The sequence below is a fragment of the Rhinichthys klamathensis genome, unplaced genomic scaffold, assembly GCF_029890125.1.
Source record: "Rhinichthys klamathensis goyatoka isolate OS25496 unplaced genomic scaffold, OSU_Roscu_1.1 h1tg000405l_1, whole genome shotgun sequence".
Classification (NCBI taxonomy): domain Eukaryota; kingdom Metazoa; phylum Chordata; class Actinopteri; order Cypriniformes; family Leuciscidae; genus Rhinichthys; species Rhinichthys klamathensis.
Window position 1 is genome coordinate 265,058 of NW_026606906.1, and position 20,399 is coordinate 285,456.

The 20,399-nt window shown below is 38.9% G+C and overlaps 1 protein-coding gene across 2 annotated transcripts in view; it reads left to right on the forward strand.

Annotated features, from left to right (window-relative positions):
- The window catches only part of fxr2 (FMR1 autosomal homolog 2), a 34,838-nt gene that overhangs the window by 2,275 nt on the left and 12,164 nt on the right, over positions 1-20,399 (forward strand). The window contains exons 2-13 of one of the 2 annotated variants that reach the window (XM_056234765.1): positions 3,450-3,502; positions 5,115-5,208; positions 6,526-6,597; positions 8,868-9,016; positions 10,514-10,607; positions 10,695-10,811; positions 14,171-14,341; positions 14,663-14,741; positions 14,844-15,001; positions 15,182-15,268; positions 16,595-16,814; positions 18,884-19,063. In XM_056234765.1, coding sequence (XP_056090740.1) covers positions 3,450-3,502; positions 5,115-5,208; positions 6,526-6,597; positions 8,868-9,016; positions 10,514-10,607; positions 10,695-10,811; positions 14,171-14,341; positions 14,663-14,741; positions 14,844-15,001; positions 15,182-15,268; positions 16,595-16,814; positions 18,884-19,063 — 1,474 coding nt within the window. The remainder of the gene's footprint in view (positions 1-3,449; positions 3,503-5,114; positions 5,209-6,525; positions 6,598-8,867; positions 9,017-10,513; positions 10,608-10,694; positions 10,812-14,170; positions 14,342-14,662; positions 14,742-14,843; positions 15,002-15,181; positions 15,269-16,594; positions 16,815-18,883; positions 19,064-20,399) is intronic. The other variant, XM_056234766.1, reaches the window with a different exon arrangement.

The window sequence follows — 20,399 nt, forward strand, 5'->3', positions numbered from 1 at the left end:
AGACGAAACATGACCAATCATGGCGATTGATCTCTGTGGTCGTGGATCCTAATCGGTGGATCTACGTCGTACAGTGAGAGAGACTCACAGTCTTGAGACCAAAGATAGCCGTGATCATTTAACACTTCAGCACGATCATCTCAGTGTGTGTTTGCTGCTACGACCCTCGTGTACTGACTAGCCAATAAACATGCAACAAATGGCGTATTGATCCTCTTTTTTTTCAGCGCACATAAAAACCATAATTGCCAAAGTGTGATTCATCTTGCTCTGTTTGTTCACCACTAGCTCACGCTGATGACGTTTTATTCTTCTATATTAACTTGCGTCGTAGTCAACAGCTGTCATCATCGTACATGCATGTCGTATCCGAGATTATTAGATCCATGTCGTACAGTGTGATTTGTAAATTATCTTATAGGATTGCCAAAGTCTTTAGCAGGCATTACTTTTCCCTTCCGTGACCCATCATGTTGTTATGTAAAAGATGAGTTCTTGCCAATTTAGTCCCGCCTCTGTTTTGTTTATAAACATATTTTGCATATTTGCTGTTAGCACTGTTTAACATGTAATCCCAAAAAACAAGTGTCGCCACTTTCCCTTCTGTTCTGGGATTTAAGACGCCGGCCCTCGAAGTGCAACTACATGTTTCCATAGTCTTGCATTTGTAACCAGGTTGTAAGTAGAAAAATCTTTAGCATTTTTCTAACTCCTTAGGCAATTGAAGAGGAAAGTCTGCCCTAATATTCAGAGTATTGATCAATGCAACTGATATGTGCAGATTATAACTTTTGCATGTCTTGTTGAAATATGTATTTTCAGTTTTGTTGTCAAGCAGGGTTTTGTTTTCCCCAAAGTAACAGTCTTTTTATGTATAAGAAATGCAGTTTAACTTCAAGGTTTCTGCGAGGTTCCCCAATGTGGGAATGAATGGAGGTCTCCGTCATAGATCAGTTATCTGCCACTCGTCCTGTTGGGTCCTTGCAGTCTGTAGTGTCACATTCCCAGAACGACCACCCTCACGTAAGCCTCCATGCCTCTCAAGCGGTCAGCAGACATAGAGATGTGTAACTTCACAATCTAGTATGTTGGAATGGCTTCAACACGGGACAGTCTATATTAAAAGCCTACCCTGTTGCTTTCCAGATTTTGCTGACTTGTAAGCAGGGATTTAATAGCTCATAAATAGAGCTGGTTATTGTACATGATTTTAGATTCAAATTTTTTTTACTGGATCAGTGCCGCCTTGACTGACATACAGAAAGAAATACTGTATGTCTCTCTCAGTTGGATAATGTGGATTTGGCAGCCGTGAGAGTGCAGATTCATCCAGTAGTCGCTTGTGTGTGAATTCATGTGTCTTGTGACTCTAAATAGGCACTTGAGCTAGTTTTTCTCTCTTCCAAGCAGGTTACATACTGTCTCCCCGTCCCATATTAGGCATTGTCTGTATGTAGTAGCTAAGCTATGATGGGGGTGGCGACTGGAGTAATCGTTTTTTTTGGCAGCTCGGGTAGATTTGTGGAGGTAGGAGGAGTGATGGATGAGCAACAGATTTTGAGGAGGGGACTCTGGGTGCCTCCCTCCAACTCCCCTATTACGTCTCGCATTCACAAGCTCTCACATGCTACACCTGTGACGTGCTTGTGGCCACGTTTGTGGCACATGTTTCTTTATCAACTTGACAGAATTTTAATTTTGAAGTGATATATTCCTTTATCTCACCCTGAAGTTGTTCCAAACCTGTATGAATTTCTTCTGCTGAACACAAAAGAAGATATTTTGAAGAATGTCGGTAACCAGACAGTTGATGTTCCCCATTGACTTCCATAGTAGGAGAAAAAATATTCTGAAAGTTTAAGTCAATGGGGTCCATGAAGTGTTTGCTTACCGACATTCTTCAAAACAGACGAAAAAACAAATGTATACAGGTTTGAAACAACTTCAGAGTGAATAAATGATGACAGAATTTTCGTTCTGAAGTGATCTAATCCATTAATGTGTAATAGCACACGGTTTTGCATCACGTTTGTGTCTCGCAGGTTTTGTTAGCAAATGTAACTCCCTAAACCAGGGGTTTTCAAACTGGGGGCCGCCAAGGGGGCCGCAGCAAGTTGGAAGAAAAGTAAAAAAAAAAAAAAAGTAAAAAAAAAAAAAAAGTAAAAATATTTATATTATTATGAGTATTGTAATGAAATAGCATTATAATAATTTGTGCATAGCCTATCTGAACATTATACTTGTAATGCTAATCTTTTAGAGATGCACCGATTGATTGGCTGGTGACCGGAATTGGACTATTTTCATGTGATTGTCGACCGGCCGATCAGTCTGACATGCTGATTTTATGCCGGTCTAATGCACTCGGGCGCCGCATGATTAACCTCGCGCAACATCAGCATCCCACATGCACACGGAACGCACATGTAGGAAACCTCGTGAATTACGGCCGTTTCAGATCTCAAGCGCGAGAGGCGCGTATTTTTTCGGCGTACATGTTATCAATGAGTGCATTCACAGCGCGAGCAGGAGCGCAAAGCAGGAGCGTAAGCAGCAGTGAAGCGGGTTTCGGCACAATCTACTTTTGCTGCGCAGCTCACACTCAATTAAAGTGAAAGCACACTTTTGATGGACAAAATAAATATGATTTCACACAAAAAGGGCCTAAAATGCACATAATTTGCATGTCTAGTGTGTTTTAACAAGAACTGGAGTAGGCTATGTCAGAAAAGAAAATGAAGACTCAAAAATATTTATAGAAAATTTACCCATTTAAACTTAAACTTGTCTTAATTATTCAGTTTGGGTAAAACTATATGATGTTATATATATATATATAGAGAGAGAGAGAGAGAGAGAGAGAGAGAGAGAGAGAGAGAGAGAGAGAGAGAGAGAGAGAGAGAGAGAGAGAGAGAGAGAGAGAGAGAGAGAGAGAGAGAGAGAGAGAGAGAGAGAGAGAGAGAGAGAGAGAGAGAGAGAGAGAGAGAGAGAGAGAGAGAGAGAGAGAGAGAGAGAGAGAGAGAGAGAGAGAGAGAGAGAGAGAGAGAGAGAGAGAGAGAATATTTGTGTGTGTTGTAAAGTGGTTAGAAAAAAGGAAATCAGGTCGGCTAAAATCTGTATCGGCAGGTCAAACTCAATGAAAAATTTTAATCAGCCTAGAAAATTGTACTAGGTGCATCTCTATAATCTTTCTGATAGGCTGGTATCAAACACCATCACATAATCTGATGTTCACCTAAAGGTTTTATTTATTTCTACATTTGCTGTAGTAGTGTCGATGGGTTCAATAACACATCCTGCAGAAGGGGGGCCTTGGCCAGAAGCTAGTGGTATTTGGGGGGCCTTGGCATGGAAAAGTTTGGGAACCCCTGCCCTAAACAACAGGTAGTAACTTGGTACCATGGAGAACAGTTGTGCTGATCATATTTTCTCTTCTTTTTTTTTTTTAGGGTTTCATCAAAGATGTACACGAAGACTCCCTCACAATAGTCTTTGAAAACAAGTAAGTTGGCCGAGCTTTTCCATGCTCTTTCCCGAAGCCTTTGACGAGGATTTGCTTGTTGAGTGTTCACTCTCTGCCACCTACACAACCAACACACATATAAAGATAGCCGAGAAGAGCTTTACCCTGTTTAAATGCAGTGTATGTATCTCTGGGGTCTTTAAAAGTGGCTTAGCAATGGTACTGCAGGCTGGCCTGTTACCAGTTATCTTGAAATGTTTATATCAAATATATAAACGCAACTACCGTTCAAAAGTTTGGGGTCGTTACGATTTAAAAATAATAATTTTATTCAGCAAGGATGTGTTATATTGATCAAAAAGTGACAGTAAAAACATTAGAAATGTTATAAAATATCAAAATTTTAAATAAGTGCTGTTCATTTTTAACTTTATTAAGCAGAACAACTGTTTTCAACATTGATATATAGGCCTAATAAGTAATGTTAATTGAGCAGCAAATTATCATATGATTTCTGAAGGGTCACGTGAGTCTGGGGTAATGATGCTGAAAATCAGCTTTGATCACAGGACTGATTTACATCTTAAATTAAATTTAAATAGAAACATTTAAAATTGTAATCATATTTCACAATATTACTGTTTTACTGTATTTTTGATCCAGTAAATGCAACCTTGGTGAGCACAAGAGGCTTCTTTCAAAAACATTTTAAAAAGTACCCCAAACTTAAAAAAATGAACATGGTTGTATCCATTATTTTATTTATTACATTAATTCTAGTATGAACGTACAAGTATATCAATCTATTTAAATGCATGTAAGATGGGGTCTTATCTGATTTATCACATCTCACTATCAGCTTGTTTTCTTTAGCGCTTTACTGATAGATCACTTCCACTTTTCCTTTAGCCATGTGCTCCAGCGCGTCTCTCTCAGCACCTGTGCTAACTAAACTCTCTCGGGCATCTGTCAGACAGCTCTTTATAGTTCTCCTGTCCCCCTCCTTTCCCCCATGTCACCCTACTCCCATCTTTATCTGTCTTTTTTCTTCTCTCACTCCCCCGTTTCGGGCGTACTGAGATCCATAAATAGGATCTCAGCCCTGTGGGACGGTAGCCCTGCCATTCTTGGGATGGTTCTGCTGACCCATGGACAACCAGGAGCACGATCATCTCTCTGATACCATGTGCTTTGGATTTTATTAGATTTGTGTTTAATGGTGTCTAACTAACCTGAGGTTAGCTGATATGGTCAAACAGATTAAGACCGTAAGGTTTTTCGCTAAACTGCTAGTGTTCATGACACTTTGTTTTAATTTAAGAGCGATTTATTCAAAGTTTTGAACTTTACATGTGCATCTGAGAGCATATGTTTTGCTCATTTCAGTAGAGCCACAATGAACCCTCAAATCTCGGTGTCGACACCCCTCCTCCTCGCACATTTACTCCTCCACTAGAGTGATACTAAATTGACACTGACATCTGCCAGAGGAAACGTATTAAGCTGTGCTGTTGCTCTCTACGTTGGGTTCGTGAGCGCAGGGTTTTTGGAGGTGGGGTGTCAAAGAAGTGAAACTAGAGTTGTACCTGTCGTTAGAAAGCTGACTGACAGCTCCCTCTGTTTGTGTGTGTGTGTGGCTTCTTTCCACAAGTTGGCAACCGGAGAGACAGCTGCCGTTCAGTGACGTGAGGTTGCCGCCCCCAACCGATTACCACAAGGACATTTGTGAGGGAGATGAGGTGGAGGTAGGGATACATTCACTCCTGAAACCCCAGGAGCACTCCTCAAATCATCATCATCACCCTGAAAATAAAAGCCCCCGCATATGAATCATCACTGGAGAAATAGCCCTTTGAAATGCTCTGCTTACAAAACATGTATCAGACTCTCATCTTACATTTACTTTGTACATAATGGGTCATTCTTTAAAGACAACATGAAATGCCTTTACAACACATTTAACTTTAGTAATATGACGTACTTCGGAGTGAAAAGCGGGAAATTATGTATAAAGGGGCTTTATAATGAGATTTTATCCATGGGATTTGATTGAATGGCCACACAGCCTTTATGTGAGCGGAAAAGTAATTTCAGAGGTGACAAAAGTTGTTATATTTTGACTACAAGATATCCTGTCTATAATAATAAAAAAAAAATTGATTTCATGTTGTCTTTAAGAGTGTTAACCTTGTTCTTTCTGATTTATACCTCCTGTCTTTTCATCACTATATACAAAATATTATTTTCACTGCAACACCTGTATAACTTAAAGGGGTCATGACATAATCAAATTTGCTTTTGACATGTAAGAGGTCTTTGAACCATTAAAACTTCATGCAAGTTTCATGGCTTATAACGTCGTCCTCATTATAAACAAAGCATTTATTCAATCAAGCTCCAAAACGGTTAGTTTTGATATTGCGGGATCTGGAATTTGTTTTTGTGTGTGTGTGCAAAAAAACGTATTAATATTTATAAGTGAACCTCAAGGAAAATGTTAAAATTAAATTAATAAAATTAGTAATAAAAATCCATGTCATGACCCCTTTAAATAACAAAACATGATGTTTGTGATGCCTTGTAGCATTTTTAAAAACTTATTTTAATTTGAGTGTTTTATTGAATCTATACTATTATAAAATAATGTAGAAGTTCAATATCTACTATTTCTGTTATTGGTCATAAGAAAATAATTATCTGTTTATTGGTATCAGCCAGAATTGTAATACCGTGCTAACAGATCCAACATCTCCCATCAACATTCACAATGAATAATGCAAGTATTAAGTTATTTGGTAAATAAGTGTTTCTGCAAATGTATGTACATCTTAATTGCTATCATTAAATTCCTTTATAATATATATTGGGCATCCTAATCTAGGTATTGGCGCTTCCATTTAAGAAATCGGTTGACCAAAACATGCCGCGTTCCCCCTCTCTATCCTGCAACACACTCCTTTTACCGTACAAACAAACACTAATTAATTTCCTGCTTTCACACACACTTCTTTATTCAGTGCTTTCCTTACACACACTCACCTGAGCTGTTCTTTCTCCTGCAGGTTTACTCCAGAGCCAACGAGCAGGAGCCCTGCGGCTGGTGGATGGCGAGGGTGAGGATGATGAAGGGAGAGGTAAGTTCGGCCCAAGCTGTGCACATGAGCATGTGTTCGACATTTCAAGGGTTCTGACTCATTATTCACGCCTCCGAAATTGAGTCCAAAGTGAATGTATGAATATTGATGAAGGGTGTTTCGGGTCTCTTTGAGACTTGCTGCTCCAGTCAGGCCTTTAACGCGCACATCTGCAGCACTTGACCCAGTTACCCACAACCACTCGAGTGATCTCATTTATTGAGTCAGACTGAACCCCCTGGTGATCTGATAGCAGATCGCCTTAAGCTCTAGAATGTGTTCAGTTTATATGAGCAAGATAAACAAGCGCAAAATGTAGGTCCATTTAAAGACATCTGGAATCTTCTATATGGATCCCACTTAAGGAATCCGATTAAAGGGATGTTCTGGTTTCAATACTAGTAATGCCTGAATGGCTGCATCAATTATAGATTATTTACATATTATGCCCTTTTACAAAGTCTTGATTTTGTGGTCTACTACAATAGGTTTTCATTCTTGAATGCACATTATTTTTCACATATTCTCCATTGTTGCATCTCCTCTCTTCCCAGTCTGTCAGTAACACTCTGTTTAGTTCCTGTCTCTGAAGCCCCTCCTTCTGAAAAGCACAGTGTGCTCTGATTGGTCGGCTGAACCAGTGGGTTGTTGTGATGTGCGTGTTTGGGAAATGTCCCACCTCTTACCATAATCGCGAGTTTCAAGACACAACTAACTCAACCAGGCCTCGTCCCTTTATTCTGGGTATGCCTTGGGCGGGAATTATTTAAATGAGGAATATTGTGACGTGTTCCTGGAAGAAAACTCAAGACTACAATGGAGGCGTTTCAGGGAGTTCAGAAACACTGACACTGATATAGAGAATAACTCCCGCTGGAGGGATTTAGCAGACCTTTTTCATGCTCAAAAAGCAACATTACACACTATCTAAAGAAAGTTGAACGTAAAAAATGCACTTTAAAACTAACACACTCTACCAACACTGCTTAAACTCCTCAGAGCTTGTGTCTGCCACTGTTTATTGTCACATGTTCCTGTTCAAACGTGCCTCTGGACACACATTTTGGCTAATTAGGTTAAGGCAGCACATGGGTGACAGGCAGACTTCTCCTAGTGAAGCACTGGGACCCTGTCTTCTCCCTCCTGCACACTTTACTCTGGATACTGGGGCAGTCGAATAATACGACGAATTTAGACCTGGCTTTTGACTGCATTCTAGGTCATTGAGAGTCGCGTGTTACACTGACATGAGATCTGCTTATTATAGGGTTTGTTTTTGGAGGCAGGAAGGGCTGTTCCCCGATTATCTTCAAATCGATTTTCTTCCTCACTGCTTTTATTGCGTTACAGGCAGTAGATACTTAATGTTAATACTTAATGTACTTAATGATACTTAATGACTTACTCTCTGTCTGAGAGATGGCTTCGGTCTCACTGAGTGTGTGCTGTGCTACGTTGTCCGGATAATTCCTGTTCGACTGGCTACGTGGAAGCGATAAATAATTCTTTATTATACATTTTTAAGGCCAGATAAGTCGTTGTAGAGGGTTGGTTTGTAAAGGACTACTCGCCTGCGCACTATATATTCAAACGCGCAATATTAGGTTGCGCAATAAAATGTAGCTGGACAATAACTTTAATGCTGTAAAGCCAAAACAATCTGTTACTGTAATGTCCTATTGTCACTGTAAAGCTGCTTTGAAACTATCTATATTGTTTAAAAGCGCTATATAAATGACGTGACTTGACTTGCTAACGTGTCTCATCAGAGTGACTTATTACTGTCATTTTGAGCTAGTGGTCTAGCACAACAAACCGTCTTTGAGCAGCTTCAGTCTGTTTGCTGTGTCTTTAAAGTGGTGAGGCTGTGAAAGAGGCCATTGTGACTTGTGTGATAAACAATCAGCTGGTCATTACTGTAAAATAAACCCAACAAGAGCCAGAATCAAAGATGACTACCTTTATCTCGCTTATTGCATGCATAATTGCCAAATAAGTAAGTAAGAGGGGTTTTAAAATAGTTTTTGAGATTAAAGATTTTATTAAATGGTCAAATATACATCTTAAACGTCATTATACCAAAATATTTGGTCCCAGAATGCTGTGTTTGACCAATCAAAATGATTCCACAGAGTAACAATTGGTATAATAATACAATTTAACTACCCTAAGTGATTAACAAGCATAGGTTAGCATGCAGACATTATCTCGTGTGTGTGTGTGTTGTGGGCACTGTGATATGTTTTTATTTTTTTATTTCGTCCATTCAGTTCTATGTGATCGAGTATGCAGCCTGCGACGCCACATACAACGAAATCGTCACATCGGAAAGAATCCGGCCAGTCAATCCCAACAGCCCCTCCTCTGAAAACTCCTTCTACAAAGTCCCTATTGCTGTACCCGAGGATCTCAGAGAAATGTAAGTCACATGTTCTGATGGTCCACTTTTTAATGTGTACAACTTATTATTGCAGTGGTTCTGTGGGGTCGCAGGTCTATTCTGATGGGGTGACACACAGCTAAGCTTGCGTAACGTTCACATTTTAGCGATTATATGGATTCTGCTTATCGATTCCCAGTTTCGATTCCAATATTGTTAAAAAAAAGAAGAAAAAAAGTCAAACATATTATCCTGTGTGCTTTTTTGAGAAACATTCGTTTGCAGCTGAATGCCATTACCAAAAATCATCAGCCTAAGGACATAACTAATAAACTAGACTAACTGATATACATTTCAAACATTATTAAAGACAAGTGTACAGTCGGTAATACAAGAACAAATAATCAAATTAGCAATAGCACAAATAAATACAACTGAACAAAGTTGTGTAAAATTACTGCATAGTTTTATTTTCATAAATAAAATCTAGATTTATTCTTGTTAAAGTTACAAAAGTTATTCAGTGAAGATCTGTGAGTGATTTTCTTTTTCTTTTGTTCTTTGATTAACAGTAATGTCAGACGGCAGCAGGTTTATTAGGTATTTATTAGTATTCATATTATATGAGAGGTGGCTTTTTGTGCCAGGCACAGAAAACACGTGCCGAACTGAGTTCTCTTTCATGTCGTCTTGCGCTTTAATGCTTTAAAACCACATTGAAATGCACACACAAGAATCTATAAGCAGAATCAAATTTTTATTTTACAACAAGTATCTGATTCCTATCCTGACTAGAATTGGAATTAATATTCGATTCCCAACTCTACCTACAGCAGCCAGGAGGAAAATGCTAAATGCAACTAATTATACAATCATGCATATTTAGGGTGGAAAAATAAATGCTTTTTAAATATTTATATTACACTACAGTCTAAAAGTTTGGGGTCAGTATATAAAAAAAGAAATGAATACTTTTATTTCGCAAGGATGCATTAAAATGATCATTTATATAATTGTATATGACCATTTATTATTAACATTTATAAAATATTTCTATTTTGAACTTTCCATTCACCAAAGAACCCTGAAAAAAATCTGGCTATTTTCATAAAAATATGAAGCAGCACAACTGTTTTCACAGGAATATTTTAAATTGTAATATGTAACAGTTTTACTGTCATTTTTATTAAACGCTGCCTCGGTGACCATAAGAGACTTACGACCTCCAACCTTTTGAATAGTAGTGTATATCTGCACATTTTCTGTTCTGTCCACATCCATCTTGCTTCCTCTAAGCAGTATTTGGGTTAAAATGTGTCTGTCATTTTATCTCCGGCTAACCAAATTAAGCCAATGTGAACAGATGCTGCGATGATGCTTAAAAGCCATGAAAGAAAAAACATCTTTGAGTAAAATACGACCCAGGTTATATTAACTATATTAAGACAGTCAGACCAGCAGAACCATTGCTTTATTGATTTTGTAGTTTGAAATACATTTTGGAAGAATTGATTTTATTTCTTTTGAATGATGCAGCTGTTTAACTGAGAACATCCACAAAGACTTCAGGAAAGCAATCGGCGCCAACTGCATCTTCTACAACACCTCTACACACCAACTAATTGTCCTGGTCGGTGTTTAATTCTTATTTCTTCTCTCTTTATGAGACTGAGATATGCTCTGTTGTGTCTGAAGGTGTTTGTCTGTTTCTCCACAGTCCACAAACGAGTCCACGGTGAAGCGAGCATCTCTACTGAGTGACATGCACTTCCGGAGTATTCGCACCAAACTCATGCTGATGTCCCGTAATGAGGAGGCCACCAAACACTTAGAGGTTAGCAAATATGTGAATTAATTTCTTTTTTTAGTACTACCATTTGTTACTCGTTTTGCATTTAATTAGGTTAGCCTGTCATAAATAGGGATGGGACGATTACCGGTTTCACGATAAACCACGATAAAATGTCCTGGCGGTTAGTATTATCGTTTAAAATTTAATTATCATAAAAACCGTGTTTGATTATCGTGATTTTGAAAACTCGCGGTAAATCCTGTCCAGCCAGAATCAGTCTGACGCAGGCGCGACGCGAGCAGGCGCGCAGATGCAATGTTGTTTTTTTGCGCGAGAAGACATGGCGGAAGGCAGTGACAGCGCACGGGAGATTTTTCAGCCATCCAAGAGGACAAAATCGGAGGTATGGTCGTATTTTGGCTATTACAAGAGTCCCGAGGGCAATTTAATCGAGGATGGGCACCCTGTCTGCAAATCTTGCAAGAGGAAAGTCGCTGCAAAAGGGGGAAACACGTCAAATCTGCTAAGTCATCTAACGTTACGTGACAACCACCCACTGAGTTAATTTTTACCTTAATAGCACAACTAACTTGGGCAAATAATTAGACGACAAATTTATTGGAGATGAATTATTTCATTATCTCACTTGTAATTATTGTAAAGCTTCCGCGAAGAGAAAAGTTTTACAGCAAGTGGATTTGAGCCAAGACGAACGAACATTTTCAAACTATTAAGGGTGACATTTAAGGGATAATGTATTGTATTCATTCATAGTAAACTTATTACAGTTTTATTTTTTATTTTTTACCACATAAATAATTTCAGGGACATGAAATATTGAATTGTGATTAACTTAATGTTTTTAAATCTTGCCGGTTTATAAATCCATTATACAAGTTACAGTGTCCAAATCAATCGTAAAGTAAATGTGATCACTTCAACAATATTTTAGTAGTATCAATACTAAATTACTCTTTAATTTTCAATACAATCAAAACTGAGACGCAAGACATACACATTTGAATGAAACCAGAGATTGCGTCCACGGTGATCCGAGACATGGATGTGCGCTGTGTAGTGCGTTGCTATTTACAACAGTCATTATAAGTATTCCAGTAGTTTAGTCACCCTGACCCAACCAACATATTTTGTTCATTTAAAGTGTGTGTGAGTGTGTGTGAGAGAGAGAGAAAGCGATTTATTATTTATTAATAATAATAATATTCAGTCATACACACATCCATAAGTGTTATTATCATTATTAATGATAGGGTTTAATGACGGGTTCATTAAAACCTGCACTACCTCTCACTCTCAGGGCTCCATGTTAATGTTAATATAATGTTTATGCTTAAAAAAGTGCATATAGCTGCTAGCCTGCTAATTGTATTTTTTGTTTGTTGATTTTCAAATGTTTTCAGGGTGAGCATCAGTTCTTTTTGAACATTTCCATCTCATTTTAACAAAACCGTGATAATATTGATAATCGTGATAACTTTGGTCACTATAATCGTGATATGAAATTTTCATACCGTCCCATCCCTAGTCCTAAACAACACAATGAACATGAAGAAGATATAATAGCTGGTTGAGATTATTGCATTGATCGTTAATAATATCAACTTGACCGATTGATCGTTAATAATATCAACTTGACCGATTAAAGGAGTCATAACCTAGTATTACCTTGGATACCCACGCTCTATTATAGTCTTTCAGGCCCTTCTAAAAAAGAAAAGTGGAAAAAAAAATAAACACAGAGCTCCTCTGACCCTTATTTCTGAATGCATTATCGTCGCGCGAGATCTGATGCGATATTTTGGCTGTCGTGGACGGTCATTTTAATAATGCAAATGAGGGGCGCGTTGATTGGTGGCAGGAAGGAGGGGGCTTGACACCGCAGGTAACTTCAGCATATCATTCCAAAATGACATCATGGCGCAAGTTGTGAATGAACCCGACCTGGCCGCGACCCACGGGATTCAACCATATATGTTTGAGCCAGACTCTGAACCAGAGCTGGAAACGGAAGATATAGAGTCAATGGAAGGACGTCTACATCAACATGTCTCTGAATGGTAAAGACAATCATTTTGACTGAGACATACATTAACATCAGTAACGAGCTAAAACGTTTGTTGCTATTTTCTCCCACATAAGTTTACCTTTTATTTAATGTAGATTACATTAACAGAGATGTAGTCCCTGATTGTTGGAATGGCACCTTTTTCCAAACGTAGCTTCGAGGCCAACTTCGCCTGATATTGCCCCAAATTTGTAAAGGATTCCTGTGTAAAATGTTTAGCGCAGACACCTAACATTGAGCCAGTTGATAGGGTTGTTGGAACAGCGTCATTAAAAAATGAATTTCATCCACTGGTCCCTGGTAGTTTGGTCCGTTTTTGGTAGAGAAAACACATTTGAATGTTGATTCTGGCAGTCAACCACAGAGCAACTCACGTGTGCACTACATTTCTGCATCTTTCTTGACTGAATATGAGTGGGAGAGGGACAGGGCGGGCTTCCTGCAGCATATGTCTGCGGTGTTCATATATGGTATTTTCTGCCCCGTCTTGACGTCAAGTCGGGGAGAAATTAAAATCTCGTATTTGAGTGCACGTGGGCTGGTTTACGAACCCTGGGGTAAACAAACGCTTCACTTTTGAATATCGGCTTCCCGGCCAATGTATAATCGTTAGGCAATCATAACATGCATTGATTCTCGTGGAAAAGTGAAAATTACAGGTTATGACTCCTTTAACAGAAATAGTAGCTCCTCCTTATGTTAGTTGCAGGCTTGATAATGGCATTTGTAATATAGTTTTCATTCGATTGAGTAAATATTGTAGAAAAAGATTTTTATACATCTCTTTTTCTGTCATTAAATTGTATCATGTATATATTGCCATTATTTTTGGCAGCTTGGTCTGTGGATATAAGTTGAGCAATAGTTAACTTGATTTCGTTCTTGTACAACGTTTTACCACAAATACCAGTTCATTAAGTAAACAAACACTGAAGAGCTGCCTGTGCTTTTTTTATATTTTGAGTAGAGCAGTTTTTTTTTTGTTTTTTTTTTGAAGCGCCACAAATTCCTCTGCAGGTCAAACTTTGTTCCCCTGTTGATTGTTAGTGCAGTTTTCTTTCTTTTTTTGTGTTCATTATATTCCTGTTCCTGTAAAAGTCATGCTAGAATGCCCATGTGGTTTAATTAAACCGACTTCCAGCTCAACATCTTTCACTTGACTGAGTTATGTTGTATGTTTTGTTTAATGTTTTTTTTTTTAACTGTTCAAATTCCTACTTTGCTACATGTAAAGCACTTTGTGATTTTATCTGTGAAAGGTGCTATATAAATAAAGTTTACTTACTTAACGTGTGTGTTTTTGTGTGTGCCGCAGACAAGTAAACAGCTGGCGTCTGCGTATCAGGAGGAAGTGAGGGTGCGTGAGGATCTGATGGGTTTGGCCATCGGTTCTCACGGAGCCAACATCCAGCAGGCCCGCAAAGTTCCCGGCGTCACTGCCATCGAGCTGGAGGAAGAGAGCTGCACATTCAGGATCTACGGAGAGGTCTTCATCTTTTTTTCTTTCCTTTTTTTAAAGAGTTTTTTTAGGGGTGTACCGATATATACATTCGTACCAAAAAAGTTCAGTACGAGTCGTTCGGTACTGAACGAATACAGTGTTGTTTTGACCCCTGCACGTTAGGGCTTGAACGACTTCAGATTTTTTTTTAAGTCGACATTTGTGATTTAAAGTCGACTCTGATGACATCAATAATCAACAAATAAGCCTGAACCTCGAGCTGAGACTCGAACGCGGGTCGTTATATTACTCATGTAAGGTGAGTGACGGCAGTGTTTTTGACGGGTTTTCTCTTTCTGACTCAAGACCCCAGAGGCAGTAAAGCAGGCCAGAACTTTTCTGGAGTTTAAAGAGGATTCCTTCCCGGTTCCCAGGAATCTCGTAGGTGAGTTGGTTTTCGGCTTCTCAGGCACATTTCATTTGGTTTATTTGTGGACCGACATAAATTCTGAAAATGTTCTTACCCAATGATTCTCTTTTACAACAGGCAAGGTTATCGGGAAAAACGGCAAAATTATCCAGGAAATAGTAGACAAATCAGGTGTGGTTCGGGTCCGGATCGAAGGGGACAATGATAAAAAGCTGCCCAGGGAGGAGGTAGGCAGGCAGGGGGCAGGCAGAGACAGCACTGTCAGCAGCCAAGAGGTGAATGAGCCGCCCACCTGATACAACAAATACAGCTAAATAAAACCTCAGTGAGGAAAACAACACGTTATTAGTAACAAGCTGTTTAATTTCATGCGAGTGTACACACATTGTGGCATGTTTTTAACCTTAAACATCTGAAATTGCTTCTGATTTTCCTCCCCTTCTTTTGTTTTTCAGGGAATGGTTCCCTTTATCTTTGTTGGAACCAAAGAGAACATCAGTAACGCCCAGGCTTTGCTCGAATACCACGTGGCTTACCTTCAGGTTAGTCACCAGTCATAAAAACAGTGGTTTGTCCTTTTTCGCACATGCATTTCACCTGAACTGATTGCAGTTGCTTAATGGTGTCTGGAACTCCCATGTGTCTGTTCTGGTATTGTTTGTTGATACATTATTTGGAGCATAAAATTGCACAGATTCATTGTACCACTAAAGATGTTTTAAATTAACTTTGGTATCTTGACTGGTCAGCTGATCTCCGCTTTCATGGAAAGCTGTTGGTCACCCCTAACCACGAACTGAGGCTAAAAATACCCCCATTGGGGGTAGATATGGTTGGGGAAGGGGCAAAGTGTGGATTACATGCCATCTACTCCTCTCAAAATAGACATTTCCCCTCTCCGTCCCGTCCCAGCTCTACCGGCGTTCAGCTGCTGTTTCAAACCGCCAGCTGTCACATTCTGCTTTGACACCCGCACACACGTTTACAGACATGTTGCATCTAGTGTGAACCCACTGCGATAAATGCTGTCTGTGCTGATAATCCTGCTAGACCAATACCACGAAGAACCGGCAATCATTTCATCAGCCGCCTCCTCTATTGGAGAGACACTAAGTGGTTTACTGTTTTTTTTCTTTTTTCTTGATAGTAAAACAAACAAATAATTGTTAATAATTATTACTGGTTACTGTATTTTATATATATATATATATATATATATATATATATATATATATATATATATATATATATATATATATATATATATATATATATATATGTATATGTTATTATTATTTTATAATAATTTATAGTATTATATTACATGCTGTATTATATTATATTATCTTATGTTATATTGGTTATTATTATTTTTTAATAAGCCTCATAATTGCCTAAGTCATGTTTATTTGAAATATGTCTTTGGCAGTTAATCTGAGGCTATTTATATTACATGCTGTATTATATTATATTGCCAGCAATATAAATAGCATGTTTAATATTTCCCCCCATTTGCTTTAAAAAACAAAACCGTAATTTTGTTTTAATATAATTTTAATATATATATTTTTTTATTATTAGGGCTGTCAAGTGATTAATTGATCTAATTACACAATGTTGCGATTTAATTAATCTAACCATTATTTTTGTTATATTATTTATGACAATATATTATATTGTCTTATTGCATATTTTATTATATTATCATATATTGTCAGCGATTATTAATAACTTGTATACATTTTCCTCTTTTGCTGTTAAACAATGACCGCCAGTCTATATTCTAGTGTGTTTTGTGACAGATTCCTGTGTGTTTTCTCTAACTGCATATGTAGTGCCTGACGCCTCTGTTTCTCTGTGAATGACAGGAGGTGGAGCAGTTGCGTCTGGAGCGTCTACAGATCGACGAGCAGCTCCGTCAGATTGGGGTGGGATATCGCGCAGCCCCCAGCCGCTCGGGGTCAGGGGTCGCCGGTGAGCGTGAGCGGGGATACCTCACGGACGAGAGCACTAACTCTGTGCAAACCACACGCACCTACGGAGGAAGAGGACGTGGACGCAAATCTAACAATGCGTACTCTGGCTATGGTGAGACTACAACTCCCATGATGCTCCTCTGTCTTGAACAGTCTCTCCGATCCTTAAGTCGGACGTCAAGCGTCACTGTTTCCGGGTCTAAACGCTCTATCAGATCCCATAAGCAAACTAACGGTACTAATATACACTCGCTTTAAACCTACAGAAGATTCATGATCTTAACCTTAATCTCCATACTGAAATCCCAGATGTCCAGACAGTGATTCATCTTTAATGAATCATTAATAGACCAATTTCGAGCCGACGTCACAGTTATGTCACGGCGCTAGCTGGAGAGCAAAGCAAAGGGAAAACTGGAGGCGGCCAATACAAACCAGCACAGATTCGGCTACATAATAAGGAGCTTAAATTATTATTATTATTATTATTTTTATTAAATGTCATCTTGTTGTGTTGTTGGGTGCAAGAATCGATGAAAAATGAATATGCTGTATCTGGAATTTTTATTTCTAGAAAATATTCACATCATTAACATTGCACCGTAATGTCACTCTTTACATTGTCGTCTTCTCTGCGCTGCGGATCGTACACACAAGTCTTGTACATGACCATTCAGCACATAGTTATAGGCATCTAAAGATGTATATGCCCTCAGTTTCTCCTTACTCTCGGTTTCTCTATCAGGTAACGTTAGGTGTAGAAGGCCACTAGTAGCGTTAGTGTTAATCCTGTCAGATCGTCCATCCATTGAGTGAGCGTGTACGGGTCAGCCAATCTGGTTCCGTCCGTTAAAATTAACTTTTGCAAATAACAATCGCGGTCCTCGACACTGAGTGACCTTGCACATTAAGATAAAATCGAGTTTTCTCCGGTCATTGTTAAAAAACAAGCTAACAAAACTTGCAAACTAACCTTAGGGAAGCGGCTAGAGGGATCGTTCTGCCTCCACCTAAGCTCCGCCCACAAAAAACGTCACCATGTTTACTAACTGAAAAGGGGTCTATAATATTGGTGTCCAGAGACTGTAGTGTATATGTCAGCAGTTTATAAAAGTTTACCTTAAATGTTTAACATGATTAAATGGTGCTCATTCTCACTTGAAACAAGTGGAGGCTTGTACCCGGAAACACTATCCCTTTCAACACGACTACAGGCGGAAACATTTCAGTCATATCTGTATCATGTGTAGTAAGATGGACAACAGGGTTAATGCACCCCTGTGTAAAAGGCATATTTGCTTTTAATTTCCTCTAAACCACTAGATGGCACAAAACCCCCCACAGCTCTTACTCCACACCTGCCTTTCACCCTTCACCTGGACGTTTGTCTGATTCCTGACACGATCGCTAGCAACAACACAGCGTAGATTCTGCGGCAAGTTGATCTAATGTTAAATGTTTTTGTTTTTTTAATGTTATGAAGAGGTTATTTTGCCTTTTGCTCCATGCCAATGGGCTTTATATGAGGACTTTTGACTTGCACTATTTATAGGGTTTTTTAAACCAATCAAACCACTTATAATAATTCTTTTCACAACTAAATGTGTTGCTTCATTAATGTCCTATAAAAAAAACGTTATTTTCTACAGTCATAAACAATGAGAATTTCATTTCAAAAGCTAACGTCTACTTTTTGAAGATCGCTCGTGCATGCGATTCCTTAACATACAATTGTTTGATTTTTTTATTTTTATTTGTAGTACTTATTACATACAAAAAAAAAGATTAATAAAATTTCAGGTTGGTGAACTAGTTAAGAAAAAAAAGTAATAAATCAAGAATCGTTTATGAATCGGATCGTGAGGCGCCTAAAGATTCCCACCCCTACTTTTTAATATAATGTATATTGTCATTTATGAATACTCAAAATCATATGCCAACTTCTTTTGTGAAAAGCACTGCAAAACAAATCTATCCACCGATAACCGTGACCCTATGATCCTGAATGGCTTCAAATACAACATGCTTTTCACACAATTGTCAGAAGCAAATATGAAAACGGGGTGTTTATCAGCTGAATGCGTGTAACGTTTAATTTTAATCTGTTCAAAATCTCTCTGTGGCAGCCAGCTGCTCAACACTTTTTTTTTTTTTCTTTATTCATCCTTGTCATCCTCGCAGGAACAAACTCTGAGCTGTCGAATGCGTCCGAGACTGAAGAGATGGGGGAGCGGGAGCTCAGGCCCAAGGGGGTTGGGTCAGATGACCGGGGCTCCAAGCGTGGAGGTCGAGGCCGTGGCTCCAGCGCTGGCAGGGGCCGAGGAGGACCGGGGCCCCGAAACACTAACACCATCAGCTCTGGTACATCACGCTTGTAATTAATACAGAATTAAATAAAGTCTTGGAACCTTTTATAGCGCATATTCTTTTTTGTAGTTATGGTGTAAAATACTGTAAAATATACACAAAGTTGTGACTCGTGAGTGAAATCTCTCTTTTAGACATACGCCGGTATTCGGTAATGCGATAAATCGCGGTAATGAATATGCACGATATTGTTATCGCGGGGACTTTAAAATAGCGTGAAAAATTATAGATCCGAATTTAGATTTTTAGAACGCGCATTAGCTTATTTTCCATCAACAGCTTAAAAAACACTGCGTATATGCTGTGCAAAACACGTGCGCACATTGATGTAAACAATCCCCACATGTATAAGCACTGTGTGCATGCGGCGCAGTGCGCACTCTAGTCTAATGTAAACAATCCTCACATGGAGGAGAAGAAGCACGGCGGAAGGAGGAACGCTGCCGACGATTTATCCCCCTTCTAAAAGCAGCGCTGCCAACTCACGCATTGACCGTGAGATTCACGCAATTGACACTTTTCACACGCTCTCGCGCCACATTCAGAACGATGATCAAAACACAGATGGAGTAGATCAAGTCCATCAACACCCCTAAAGCTTCACAGTCCTAGAGCTCGTACTGGGTCGACATTTCATTCAGTAACATCAGGCAGTTTCGATTTATATTCTGTGTAATGTTGTGGATTGTGTTATTTTACATGTGCCAAACAATAGAGAGCCTAAGCCCCTCCCCTCCGCTTCCGGCTCATGGGACCTTATTTCGGAAAAAATATGTATGGTAGTCAATGGCGAGAGACAACTTATCTTTTTATTCCGTCTGAACTGTGCCCTGAATTACACATATGATGTTTGTCAATTTAAAAGATAATTATGAAAGTCAAGAAAGTCGCAGTTTGTCATGAAACAGAAGAATAACATTTAGTTTTATGTGAAAATCGCTCGATGAACTACATCTCCCGGGAAGCGAAACAACGAGCGAGATCCGCTGCTCGTGTGTGTGCAGTCTGGTACAAAACACTCAGGCATGACGGCGTAACGTTACGATTATAACGTAAGACTATAGAAACAATGACAGACGTTAGCTTCAGTGAAGTTAGCTTTCAGTGAAGTTAGCTTTCAGTGAAGTTAGCTTTCAGTGAAGTTAGCTTTCAGTGAAGTTAGCGTCAGTAAAGTTAGCGTCAGTAAAGTTAGCGTCAGTAAAGTTAGCGTCAGTAAAGTTAGCGTCAGTAAAGTTAGCGTCAGTAAAGTTAGCGTCAGTAAAGTTAGCCTCAGTAAAGTTAGCCTCAGTAAAGTTAGCCTCAGTAAAGTTAGCCTCAGTAAAGTTAGCCT